This window comes from Hemiscyllium ocellatum, chromosome 17, assembly GCF_020745735.1.
Source record: "Hemiscyllium ocellatum isolate sHemOce1 chromosome 17, sHemOce1.pat.X.cur, whole genome shotgun sequence".
In the NCBI taxonomy this organism is placed as follows: Eukaryota; Metazoa; Chordata; class Chondrichthyes; order Orectolobiformes; family Hemiscylliidae; genus Hemiscyllium; species Hemiscyllium ocellatum.
Genome location: NC_083417.1, coordinates 50,850,689 through 50,865,387, shown reverse-complemented (window position 1 = coordinate 50,865,387; position 14,699 = coordinate 50,850,689). Strand labels below are relative to the sequence as shown.

General features: G+C 40.6%; 1 protein-coding gene across 2 annotated transcripts in view; it reads right to left on the bottom strand.

Moving 5' to 3' along the window:
- The window catches only part of nfatc3a (nuclear factor of activated T cells 3a), a 169,356-nt gene extending 156,670 nt beyond the window's left edge, over nucleotides 1-12,686 (bottom strand). Inside the window, exon 1 of one of the 2 annotated variants that reach the window (XM_060838146.1) lies at nucleotides 12,293-12,686. In XM_060838146.1, the coding sequence (XP_060694129.1) occupies nucleotides 12,293-12,380 (88 nt within the window). In that variant the 5' untranslated portion in view covers nucleotides 12,381-12,686. Of the gene's footprint in view, nucleotides 1-11,020; nucleotides 11,516-12,292 lie in introns of those variants that run through there. The other variant, XM_060838147.1, reaches the window with a different exon arrangement.
- Nucleotides 12,687-14,699: the final 2,013 nt, after the last annotated feature.

Below are 14,699 nucleotides of genomic sequence, written 5' to 3'. Positions count from 1 at the left end.
TAGGACATAACTGTCACAATGGAAGAGAGTAGTGCATGAGAGCAAAGGTACAACAAAATTCATTTGTATCTGTAGACCCAGTTTAAGCTATGCTGATTCAACTGAATAATTCAGCTCCCACAAACAACTGCAATAAGTACAGTTAATTCCGTTCCCTTATAGTGTTAGGTTGAGTAACTTCTGTAAAAGGAGATCCAGTAGTATCATTAGATTTCACCATGCTTGAAAGATGCAAAGAAGAAAAAGTTGATTATTTTAATGGGGTCCCAATCATAAATCTCAGGAGTTGTGAAAAATCAGCAAAATATCTATAAAATGCTTTTTGAAAAGGATGCTCAAAGCTAGTCTGGTCAGTTTTATTAGCAATCATTTGAGAGAAATTTGAGCATAGTGAAACGCAATAGGTAGGAAATATGTATGAAATATATAATTTATTCCTATAATGATTATAGCTACTCACTGATTGTCAAACACACTATAGCATCTGGTGCAAGATGGGTGCATGTCCCCTTAAAGCTATTTTATAGCTAGTTTCTGATCAACCTGTTGATAGAGATATCATTCAGGAGCAGATGGGGTTTGAACCTAGGGACACAACCATTGAGCCACAACAGCCCCAGAGATCCTTCATATTTATCAAACACCAACTGAGTTCATTCAAAGGTTTATTGATATTCAGGTTCGAGCTCGGAATTCTAGTTTTACTTGGAAAATAATCAGCAGAAAACCTACATCTGAAGTTGAATATCACCATGGTTGAGAAGAAACAACAAATTGCCAAGAAAAGGCGCTAAGAAAGCAGTAAAGAGGCCACCAGTGAAGACCTGCAAGAAGAGAAAGCCCAAGAAAGATAGTTATGTCATCAACGTCAACAAAGTGATTAATCAGGTCCACCCTAGCATCATTATCTTCTCCAAGGGCATAAGCATTACGAACTTTTTAGACAACAATGTCTGAACGCATCGTCAGGGTGTCTTCCTGCCTGGCCCATGCCAATAAGTGCAGCACCATCAGTTCCTGGAAGATCCAAATCGTCGTGTGCCTGCTATTATCTGGGGAGTTTTCCAAGCACGTTGCATTGGAAGACACAAAGGAGGTGTCAAACAGCGTGGTGCTGGAAAAGCATAGCTGGTCAGGCAGCATCCAAGGAGCAAGAGAGTCAACATTTCGAGCATAAGCTCTTTAGGGAGCAGGGGGGACAGCACCAGAGGGCTAAGAAATAAATGGGAAGAGGGAGATGGGGCTGGGAGGAAGGTAGCTGGGAATGTGATAGGAAGATGAAGGTAGGGGAGAAAGTGCTAGGTCAGAGAGGAGAGTGGAGCAGATAGGTGGGAAGGAAGAGAGAGATAGGTAGGACAGTTCAAAATGAAAGGTGCCGAGTTGGAAGGTTGGATCTGGGCTAAGGTGGGGGGAGAGGAAATGGGGAAACTGGTGAAATCCACATTGATCTAGTGTGGTTGGAGGGTCCCCAGGCAGAAGGGGAGGCATTCTTCCTCCAGGCATCGGGTGGCTAGAGTTTGGCAGTGGAGGCAGCCCAGGGCTTGCATGTCCTTGGCGGGGGGGGGGGGGGGGGGGGGAGTTAAAGTGCTCGGCCACAGGGCGGTAGGATTGTTTAATGTGCATGTCCCAGAGACATTCTCTGAAACGTGCGCAAGTTGGCATCCTGTCTCCCCAATGCAGAGGAGACCACATTGAGAGCAATGGCAGTGATCAAGTATACCAGCTCTCAGTAAATCGAGTTTTACTGAAACAAAATCTTGCAAACATTGTAAGTCTACTGTATGTCACCCTTGTGGAAAACCAGATACAGCTTGCAGATGACACCAAAATTGGTGGTGTAGTGGACAGCAAGGTGGTTACCTCAGAGTACAATGGAGTCTTGATCAAATGGGCTGAGGAATGGCAGATGGAGTTTAGACTAGATAAATGGAAGGTGGTTACATTTTAGTAGGGCAGGATTTGTACACTTAATGGTAAGGTCATGGGGAGTGGTGAACAAAGAGACCTTGAAGTGCAGGTTCATAGTTTCTTGAAAGTGGAGTCGCAGGTAGGCAGATAGCGAAGAATGCCTTTATTGAAAAGCGCACTGAGCAGGGGAGTTGGGAGGTCATGTTACAGCTGTACAGGTCATTGGTTAAGTCATTTTTGGAATACTACATGCAATTCTGGTCTCCCTGCTATAGGAAAGATGTTGTTAAACTTGAAAGGGTTCAGAGATCATTTACAAGAATGTTGCCAGGGTTGAAGATTTTGAGGTATTGGGAGAGGCTGGGGCTATTTTCCCTGTAAAAGTTTCTAAAATCATGAGACACATTGATAGGGTGAATAGCCAAGGTCTTTTCCCCAGGGTAGGAGAGTCTAAAACTAGAGGACATAAGTTTAAGGTGAGAGGGGAAAGATTTAAAAGGGACCTAGAAGGCAACTTTTTCACGCAGAGAGGGGTGCATGTATGGATTGAATATGGAGAGGAATTGGTGAAGGCTGGTACAATTAGTTGGCAAGGGTCTGTTTCTATTACTCTAGACATCTGAGTGCATGTTGATTATTAAGTTAGAAAATAAATAACAGCTAAAAGCATTAGGATAATAACTGTAATACACATTTCAAGGCTATTTGAATGTGTTTGAGAGTTTGTTGATAAATGGACAAACAGCTCTAACAAGGCACATCAAAGCAAGTGTCAAGCAGTATCCAACTATGCTCTGCGAGAACAGCAGGGATGTACCTTTGGCATCTCATTATTGATTTCACTCGGAAATTATTGAAGTCGTCAAAGTACTGCAGCTGCTGGATAAAATACACAAGCTGTACTAAGATGAACTGTCCTGGAAATATTCATGCTAGAAACTTAAACACTAGTCAGAAAGACAAAAAAGCTATAAATTGAATATTGTTGACGCTTCTTAATGAAGCAGGCACTGGAAATGCACTGTTACTTAGTCTTACTACTGCACGCATCACAGCATAAATTACAGATTTTTAATAAAACAGTCCATCAACTAGGTTTCTTTAATAAATGGAAAATATCGAATTATTAAAATAAAAAACTTGTTCAAGTAAGATTGAAAAACTGTTAATATGGAAGTATAAGTGTTATCCATTTAAATAACTCAAAACTCAAAAGATTCACTCTTCAGGAAAAGAGAAAACAAAATTGATTTTGTTTTTCTGCAAATGTTCAAGTTAAAACAGAAGTAGGTCCTGCTAATTAGGGTTACAATTTGCAGCAATTTGCCAAAGTTCCTTTGACAGCACCTTCCGAACTCTCAACATCTGCACCTAGAAGAACAAAGATAACAGATGCATTGAAACACCATTACCTGCAAATTCTCTGTGAAATCGCACTCTATTCTGACTTGGAAATATATCACTACTTTTTCACTGTCCCCGGGTCAAATTTGTCCCAACAGTACTGAATTTATTGAGGCAACATGAACTGCAGCAGTTTAAGAAGGGAACTTCCTCTATTTCTTTAAGGGCAAACAGAAGTAGGAAGTAAACGCAAGTCTTGCCAGCAAGATTCAGATCCCATGGATGACTTTTTAAAAATCTAATAAAGCATGTTTGCAATGCAATTCAAGTGTCAAAACTGAAAAGCATAGATGTTTCTTATGTTAATTTGAACTGGAAATACAACTATAACTAGACAAAATAATCTCAGATTGATCTTAGCTTATTGCATGTAAGCAGAAAACTGGATAAGCTATCAGATAGCTTTCCTTTCCAGAGTTTAATTGACTTTTTGAATAAGGTGATGTCTTCTGCAAATAATCAAAGGGAACTGCCTAAGTTTTTGGAATATCACAGCATACAAAGGACAGTTGTGTCGCTTATTTACAATACTAACACATGCTATTGTTCAACAGTTGATTTCTTGATCATTGGTTTCATTTGTCAATATTAACAGCAATTGAACTCAGGGCCTGAGAGAAAGTGGACATCTTACAAACTAAACTACACATTTGCAGCTTAATAGTAATGTGCATTATCATATCATAACAAATAAACATTTAAGATCAAACGATCATTACAAATAGAAACTGGCATTTGCCATCTTCACCATTCAATAAGACAGTGGCTGATCTGATCATGTTTCAACTCCACTTTTCTGTCTACGCCACAACCCTCGACTACGTTATAGATCAAATATCTCTCTAACCCAGCCTTGATTATTCTTTGGGGTACAGAATTCCAAACCCTAATGACTCTTAGAAGAAAAATTCCACCTGAACTCTGTCTTAATGGGACACCCTTTATTTTTAAACTGCGAATCCCATTTCTATATTCCCCATTGAGAAAATATCCTCTCATCATCGACACTAGCAAGTTTCCTCAGAATCCTACGTTTCAATAAGATCACCAGTCATGCTGCTAAATACCAATGAGTATAGCCCAATCTGCTCAAGTTTATTTCATAAGACAATTCGCTAACCTCAGGGAACAGGTTAGTGAACCTTCATTGAACTGCTTCCAATGCAAATACATCCCTCATTAAGTTTGAATGTGAATACAGGATGTATGGTTAGTAAGTTTGCAGATGACACCAAAAGAGATAGTGTAGTGGACAGTGAAAAGGATTATCTCAGAGTGCAAAGGGACCTTGATCAGATGGGCCAATGAGTGGAAGATAGAGTTTAATTCAGATAAATGTGAGGTGTTGTACTTTGACCAGCAACACATTTTCAGCTTTGGCAAACTAAGGCAGGATTTATATAGTTTATAGTAGAGCACTGGGGAATGTTGCTGAACAAAGAGACCTTGGGTGCAGGTGCATAGCTTCTTTAAAGTGAAGTTGCAAGTAGGCAGGGTGGTGAAGAGGGCATTTGGTATGCTTGCTTTCATTAGACAAAACATTGAATATATAAGTTGGGAGATCATGTTGCAGCTACACAGGACATTGGGTAAGGCAGCAGTTGGAATACTGGTTCAATTCTGGTCACCCTTTTAGAGGAAGGATGTTCTTAAATTTGAGAGGGTGCAGACAAGATATGAGGATATTGCCAGGATTGGAGGGTTTGAGTTATAGGGAAAGGTTGAATAGGCTGGTTTTTTTTCCCTGGAGCATTGGTGTCTGAGGGGTGACCTTACAGAAGTTTGTAAAATCATAAAAGGCATGGATAGGGTTAATAGTCAGGGTCTTTTTCCTTGGGTGGAAGTGTCCAAAACTGGATAGCACAGGTTTAAGATGAGGGGAGAAAGATTTCATAGAATCATAGAATCCCTACAGTGTGGAAACAGGCTCTTCAGCCCAACAAGTCCACACCAATCCTCTGAAGAGTATACAACTCAAACCCATTTCCCTGCGCTATTACTGTACATTTACCTCTGACTAATGCACCTAACCTACACATCATTGAACACTCTGAGCAATTTAAGATGGCCAATTTACCTAACCTGCACATCTTTGGGCAGAGAGGAACAAGAGCACCTGGAGGAAACCCAGGCAGGCATGGGGAGAATGCGTAAACTCCACACATTCAATTGCCCAAGGTTGAATTTGAAACTGGATCCCTGGCGCTGTCAGGCAGCAGTGCTAACCACTGAGCCACTGTGCCGTCCTTTCAAAAGATCGGAGGATTAACTTTTTCCACTTAAAGGGCACTGTATATACGGAACAAACTGCCAGAGGAAGTGGTGGAGACCTGGAACAATTACATCATTTAAAAAGGAATCTGAATGTGTATCTGAATAGAAAGGGTATGGTGGGATACAGGCTAAATGAAGGCAAATGAGACTAGGTCAAATTGTGACGTCAAATCAGCGTGGACAAGTTGGATCGAAGGGTCTGCTTCTGTGCTGTATGACTACATGACTCTACGTAAGGGACTAAAACATCGACTGAATTAGAGTTATTTACAACACTGACAGAATATGGCTACTGTGGTGCCACTATTTAGGAAAGGTGTTAAGGACAAGCCAGGGAACTATAGACTGGTGAGTCTGACATCAATGGTGAGCAAGTTGTTGGAGGGAATCCTGAGGCACAGGTTGTACATGTATTTGGAAAGGCAAAGACTGATTAAGGATAGTCAGCTTGGCTTTGTGCATGGGAAATCATGCCTTACAAACTTGATTGAGATTTTTTGAAGAAGTAATAAAGAATATTGATGAGGGCAGAGCGGTAGACGTCGCCTATATGGACTTCAGAAACTAGTTCAACAAGGTGACCTGTGGGAGACTGGTTAGTAAGGTTAGATCTCATGGAATACAGGGAGAACTAGCCATTTGGATACAGAACTGGCTCAAAGGTAGATGACAGAGTGGTGGTAGTGGAGGCCTGTGACCAGTGGAGTGCCACAAGGATCATGCTGGTCCACCATTTTTCGTCTTTTATATAAATGATTTGGATGTGAGCATAAGAGGTACAGTTAGTAAGTTTGCAGATGACACCAAAACTGGAAGTGTCGTGGACAGCAAAGAGGGTTACCTCAGATTACAATGAGATCTTTATCACATGGGCCAATGGGCTTGAGAAGTGGCAAATGGAGTCTAATTCAGATAATGCGAGGTACTGCATTTTGGGAAAGCAAATCTTAGCAGGACTTATACACTTAATGGTAAGGTCCTAGGGAGTGTTGCTGAACAAAGAGACCTTGGAATGCAGGTTACAGCTCCTTGAAAGTAGAGTCGCAGGTCGATAGAATAGTGAAGGCGCCATTTGGTATACTTTCCTTTATTGGTCAGACATTGAGTACAGGAGTTGGGATGTCATGTAGGATATTGGTTGGGCCATTTTTGGAACACTGTGTGCAATTCTGATCTCCTTCCTATCAGAAAGATGTTGTGAAACTTGAAAGGGTTCAGAAAAGATTTACAAGGATGTTGCCAGGGTTAGATGACTTGAGCTATAGGGAGAGGCTGAATAGGCTGGAGGCTAAGGGGTGACCTTATAGAGGTTTATAAAATCAGGAGGCACATGAATAGGATAAATAGACAAAGTCCCTTCCCTGGGGTTGAGAGAGTCCACAACTCGTGAGCACAGGTTTAGGGTGAGAGGGGAAAGATTTAGAAGAGACCTAAGGGGCAACATTTTCATACAGACTGTGTTGCGTGTGTGGAATGGGCTGCCAGAGGAAGTGGTGGAGGTTGGTACAATTACAACATTTAAAAGGCATTTGGATGGGTATATGAATAGGAAGGGTTTGGAGCGAAATGGGCCAAGTGCTGGCAGGTGGAACTAGTTTGGGTTAGGATACCTGGTTGGCATGGACAAGTTGGATTGAAGGGTCTGTTTCTGTGCTGTACATCTCTATGACTCTATTCTAATTGCCTTCCAAAGTATTTGTAGTAGCTGCACAATAACTTTTTTATAATTACATTGCCCAAATCTCTCTGAACTGTCACATTCTGCAATCTCTCTTTTTAGACATTGTTTTTCTATTTTACCTGAAAAAGTGGACATCCTCACATTTTTCCACACTGTACTACATCTACCACTTATCCACTCACTCAATCCATCCGTATCAGTTTTCAGACTCTGAATACTCCTTTTGACTTGCTGTCATACCTATCATTACATCAGCAAATTTGGCCACAATATAGTCAGCTTCTTCGCTGTAGTCACAAACTTATGGCACTCCACTAATTAGTTTGCCAAGCTGAAAATTTACCCACTTACCTTAACTCCCTGCTTCCTTATATTTATTCAAATCTTTAACCTTGACTTACCATGAAAAATGTATCAGAGAAAAAAAAATACCAATTGCAAACATTTAAAACTCTACAAAACATTCATCAAGAAGATATTTTGTTTTTAAGACCAACATCTTATTGTTTTCCCCAACTGTTCACAAGCATACACGGGAACCATTGCAAGGGCAATCACAGATGGACAACAAATGCTTGCATGGTTAGCAACACATCCCATGACAGAACTTTTTTTTAAATTGTATGGCCTTGTGCTGAAGATCCTCTGTTCAACATCACAATGGACAGAAAATTAAATGTTGTATATGCACAATTCACATGCATATTAATGAACCATAATTCAAATTATTTACCTCTTCCAAACAGAATGAAGCTATTGAACTCCTATCACATGATACTGTACAGCTTCAACTTTCAAGCAATACCCTGGATCACACTCCACAAATGCTCAACCTTACACTGCACATTCAGCACATTCAGCACAAATACTACCAAGAAAAAATATTAATGTCAGTATGCAGAAGTTGACAAATCTCACTGATTTGAATTCACCCCAAAAAAACCAAACTGTCTTTGCTGGACTGCATGATAGCCACAATAATTCTATTAAATGCTCAACAATTAATCATTTTAACCAGGAACACCCAATTCAAAGAATATTTTAAAAGCCAGCATTTTCTGTTGGAGAATTAGAAAGGAACAAGCACAGACCATTTTAGAAGGCAACTCAAAACACAGCACTGTAATTCTCAATTTCTCAAAAGAACACACTAACAACACTCATAACAATAAAATCCACATGACATTTTAAGAGTAGGTTCAACATAACATTCTCAAAAATTAGTAATTCAAAATGAAAGCTTCTAGTCTGCACTAAAATATAATTTTCTTATCTTCCTAAAATGATGGCAAACATGGGAACAGAATTACATTTGCATCCCAAAAATAAATATTCCTCAAAGTAAAATGCAAATATAAAGTCATTCAAAAATTGAAATTTAGCATTATAGAGAATCTTGTGTTAATTAGCAGGATTTTTTCTGCAGTTTGTCGAGCTGAGAACAGTTGTTTTTGTAAACACAGCTGTAGATATCATTTGGCACCTAAGCAAATGACAGTTCAAACACTAGCTCTGTAATTCACAATAGTAAACAAATACCATGCTTACAATGAATAAACGTCACTGTTTGTGATAAATAATGTGGCACTGTAATCAATTTCAACCAAGCAAAGTAAAAATGTAGTACATTGCCCTCCAATAATTAATGAATAAAACACTGCAAGCTAAAAGCCCTGACATATTGCTGAAGCCAGTTGATGAGCCCTCAAAAAATACTCAAGCAACTCTGAACGCTACTGTCAACACAACACTGATGCACTACTTCAAAATACCATTGCTATAATTAGCAGCCACCTACGTAAAGGCTTACACAAGGCTGAAACATTCCTACTGATGAACGCTGATCCACTTTTATTATATCAAAACTTTGCGCCTCATTGATAAAGTGAAAATATTTTACAAGAACAAACAAGGAAGCAAAACTGAATAAAAAGCTAAAAGAACTGAGGATGCTGAAAATCAGAAACAAAGATGAAAATTGCTGGAAAATCTTAGCAGATCTGACAGGCATCTGAAGAGATATCAGAGTTAACACTTCGGGTCCAGTGACCCTTTTTGAAAACTCAGTTTGGATGCTGCCAGACCGGCTGAGATGTTCCAGGAATTTCTGTTACTGAAGTAAAATTGAAGTTTCATATTCAGCTGTTGAGTGAAGCTAAAAATTAAGCTTTTTCCACTACCCAATAAACACACATGGTAATAATAAGTTAAAACTGAATGAAAACCATTTGTCAAACCTTTTCACACCACAAACATAGTTCACAGTAACCTGCACAAATGGAAGTAAGCAGGTCACGAGAAAACAGAATTACAATTTTTAAAATCCGGACCAACATTTTCCAAGGCCTAAATTACAATTCTTGAAATCCATCTCACTCACTACGAGAGAGAATGAAAATACTGGAGACCATCAATGCACTGTTTGTGCATCACATCCTAATTTTACTCCTCTTCTTCACTCCAAGACTCGCGTCTTGTAATTAGGGTATATTGCCAAAGGGAGAATATTAGCCTTAATACTATTTGCCTCAGTGTCATTCTGTTCTTTAGTCATGAAGGAGACAGATATCGCAAAATCTTTCAGCATGTTGATAATATTCCCTTTCAATCTTATAGTCTGATAACAGATTTCTTTAAAGCATTATAATATGCTTCTTATATACATGTACAATACTAAGTTAAGATTTTTTTCATGTTAATATTCTCTTAGGTATTAAAATCACAAGAAAATTAAACATGCAAGATTATCTCTGCCATTTCTTATTACTTATTAAAAGATGACACTTTACCCATAACCTGGACCTTTTCTCGGTCCTTACTCTCCCCATCCACTAGAATGTAATGACCGTGTTATCAAATTAGAAGTCTAATCACCGTGATTTTTGTTCTGTCCAATTTGAATTTATAAATATTAAATTTTAGACGCAAAAGAAAAGCAATCATTGGTACCATACAACCAAAACTATTCCTTTAGGTAACCAGTCAAATGCATAAGAGTATACAATTAAAGTAAATTATGCAGATAATATATGAAGAAGCTTTTATCAACCTTTCTTCTTGGATTTTCCCTTATTTTCCTTATTCTTCAGAGCTCGATGCATATGGACAAATTAATACAGCTGCCTGCCCTCTTCTGGTTTACAAATTCGGGATGACAAGTTAAGACGTGTGGTACATTTGAAGTAATATATTTTGACCAATAAATTTGCTGTAGAAAGTTTGAGATGGTTGTGAGGGGAAAGGCCAAGATATGCATTTTTAACACCAAAGTTACAAGAGAAAGTTGATGCAATTACATTTCAGTAACCATATTCTATTTTACTAAGAATGAGTCGTGTCACTGCACAACTGTAATTACTATTACACTAAATTTAAACTACTGAAATACCATACATAGCTATCTGATCTCTACTCCATGGAAACAAATCTCCTACTCATTATTTTGCAAAACACCTAGTATCCAACATTTAAAGTAGTCAACCTAGACATTACAAAGAGCCCCCTTTCTCATAAAATCTTGGAATAAATACAAACAGAAAAAATATGTAGAACACTAAGAACAGTATTTTGGAAGAATGCTACCGAACTTGGCTGAAAAGCTCCAAGAAACTGAACTCCAACTTAGTAACTACATCTGCAATTTTAATCAAGCCAAAATTGAAAATTAATTCTTAAAACAATGTTAAAACAATGGATCCAGCTCAAAATATCAAAAAAAGATGTAAAATGCATAATTCTAAAATTGCTGCTCACCTGATGTGCCAGAAAGCATCATGTATTTAGCAGTCTTGGTACTGGACAAAGTAAATCTGAACTCTTAAAGAAACGTGCACCTACGAGGTTTAGAAAACGTGATAGTCCTTTCACGGCAAAGTCAGTCTGATATTTAATTATAATTGACCAGGAGGCCGATGAAATTACAGTCGTTGAACTACTCAGACACTGCAGTAACTCGCACTCCACTTTCTTTTTCGAGTCTTGTACTGTCAATGTTCCTATCAAACCTGGAGACCACTTCAAAGAATAATGGCGATGTCTGCAGCAAGTAAATAGGTGGGTACATGATATCGGCCAAAATTAGCGATCAGATCTAGCAGCAGATTTCTACTATGCCATGGACTGCTGGAAGTGGATCTACCTTTCTGATCACCTCCCTCGTCTTAAATTCCACTGTCATCTGAACTACACATGGCGTGTCTAGGCAAATTTGATGACTTGGATGTTGGGCTCACTTCCAAGTCTACTTTAGTATATTCCCACGTCCCTCAAGAACGAGCAGAGATACAACACCGTCCCTTATTTACGTTTTGTAGCTCTCGTCCGATTGGACATCAGATGCACACACAGATGAAAACCGTTTGCCAAACTAGTTTTAAAAACCGAGTGTGTGTGTGTGTGTGTGTGTGTGTGGGTGGGGGGGGGCGCAGAAGAGAGAAGTAACGTGGGCAATATCCAATTAGACATTCGATTCTGCGGCTAAGTAAAATTTACAAGCGAAATAATGCAATTGGTGCCAAATGATGTTGCAAGTGCATAACTGAATGATTCAATTTCCTTGGAGAAAATAAAATAAAATCAAAGCTGGAACTTTTCAAAAATAAGACACTCTTCTCCCCCCCCCCCCATAACCTCCACATACAAGGCACACTTGGCCCCAGCAACTGGGTGCGTGCAAATAATGCAATCCATCGCCATACGTCTCAAGCGTGCATCCAGAAAACCACAAATCGGATGAGCACAGGAAAAGGTGGACACGAAAACCTGCCTTTCTGCTTTCCATATAAAATTCAAAACAAACGCCGCAAGAAATAGTGCCCGAAACCTCAGCATTTACCTCCGGGATTTAACCAGAAAGATTTTCTTCTGAAACAACATCCTGCTCAGGGGGGGGGGGGGGGGGGGAAAAAGAAACTAGCAAACTGTAACTTTTTTTTCCGCTCTCGTTATTTTAAACCCCTTTCAATCTAGAACAATCCCCCCCCCCCCCACTTCACCCAAACAGCCGCCCCCTTCCCGCATACAAACCTGCAGGGCCTAGTCCAGGCTGCGGACTGTCTTCACCAAATATCAGCCTAAAGTCAAACTCGTCATTGCCACTGTTTACAGTAGTCATCGGTTAGCAGTTTCCCTTTCCCCTACTTGTTTAATAAAGTTCATAACAGAAGCACGGCTCCCGGCTCTCTCACTCTCTCCGCCAACTTTTTTTTCCGGGTAGGGGGCGGGGGGGGGTGTTTGTTTGATTTTTTTTACTCTCTCTCTCTTGCTCTCGCTCTCTCTTTCCTTGCTGTCCCGTTTGGAAGCAGTTAAACCGAGCCCTCCTGTCTCTCTCTCTTCCCCCCCACCCCCCAGCCCCCGCTCCACCGACGCTGCGCCTCTCAAACTTTGCCGAGCCTCATCCCCGCGCCAGCTCGCGCGCACCCATCCCCGCGCACGCGCACTCGCACTCGCGCGCGCCGCCCTCCGTTGGACGCGCCGATGACGGCGACCCCGTCCTCTCCACCCACCCCTCGCTCCGCGCGCACCGAGAGGGGAACGCCCACCAACCGGCCTCTCTTTTCCACCCAATCAAAGCAAGGGCGCATGCGCATTTCTCCCTTTCCTACCCCGCCCCCCCCTCACCCCTCAAAGCATTATGGGTGTTGTAGTCCCCCCCGGCTCATGATCCATGTCCGGAGCGGGGGAGTCTCCGCCGTCGTTTTCCTTTGACAAGTTTAATATCCCCGACGCAAAACAAACAAACTGTGAACGCTGGCGCTCCGAAACAGAAGCAGAATACGTCAACTCTGTTTCCTTCCCACCCCCCCCACCATGCTGCCGCCAGACCTGCTGCGTTTCTCCAGCAGTTTCTGTGTTTGTTAAAGTCGCTGCAAGGGCAAGAGTGTGCGTTGTTCTTTAAACACTTCCGCATCGCAACGGAGAATTAAGCGGAAAAACAGATTGTGGGCTTTCTTAATTCTGTGCATAAGCCCTTCATCAGGAATCTTCTTCATTCCTGATGAAGGGCTTATGCCCGAAACGTCGAATCTCCTGTTCCTTGGATGCTGCCTGACCTGCTGCGCTTTTCCAGCAACACATTGTCAGCTGTGATCTCCAGCATCTGCAGTCCTCACTTTCTCCTCCTTTCTTAATGCTGTGCCCTAATGTGGAAATGTGAAGTGGAAAAGCAGAACTGTTTCAAATTTCTAGTTTGAAGTCCCATTCAAAAGCAACAACTGAATTAAAACAGACAGAATTAAGATTCTTTCACTGCATTGCTAATATCCTTGAGATTGCATAGCTCAAGTGCATTTAATATAATAAAATATTTCATACTCGTACAGGTTTTATCAAATTTGACACCGAACCACCTAAAGGCAATCAAGTCGCAAAGTGTGGCGCTGGAAAAGCACAGCAGGTCAGGCAGCATCCAGGAGCGGGAGAGTCGTTGTTTCGAGCATTTTAAAGCAACAAAGAGGGGTGATAGGTTAATAGGGCTAACTCCAACGTTTAGGGCTTTGGCAAACTGAAGGCATGCCCAACAATATTAAATCGATTAAAATCAGCTTGCAAAGGAAGTCAGACATTGTAGGACCGCAGACATCCTTGATTTTTGTCATCCTGCAGAGGATCACTGAGTTAGGAAGTGGCAAAGCTGTACGTCAAGATTTGAAAACCAGGATTAAAATTCTAACACTGAGGCTTTGGTCAAATAAGAACCCGTGTAATTCAGCAATTTCAAGAATGATGTGTGAGCATGATTTGCATGTAATGATTGGAAAGCAGAGTTTTGCATGCAATTAATTTTATGGAAGGTGGGGAGGCAGGCCGGAACAATAATGTAACCAAATTCACAAATAACAAAAATGTGCAGATTTCAGCAGCAGATGAGTTTAGGGTGTGATAGATTCATACAATACTAATAAGATGGAACTAAATTTCAGTCTTGGCTATGTTATGTGGTTAGAAACTCAAATGTAATATTTAAGTATTACACCAGTAGTGCCAACATGCTGGTCAGACATGGGAAAAGGGTAGAGAAGGATGAAGATTGGGGGCTGACATGATCCAAACTCACCAATCTTACATTGTCCAAAATCAGACATGCATTGGGTCTATTGCAATGGTCCACCATTTTCCAGAGGCCGGTTAGATTCCTTCCTTTCTCTGGATCAGCAGAAGGCACTCAACAGTTGGATGATGAATATGCGAATATTTAATCATCACTTTGCTGGATTTTAAGCTCAAAATGGATTTTGCTAATCAAATCTGACTGCTGTGCTGTGTGTGATGATGATGAATTGATGATGATGAGAGCACCCTTTTGCTTTGGGAAACAAGTGTTAAGACTGCACATATCCAAACCAATTAAATGTCACCTTTGTGGAGACTTTTCTGAACTCTGTGGAAGATGTTTGTAGGATTGCCTCTGTGCAAGCCAGATACAGATGTGGTC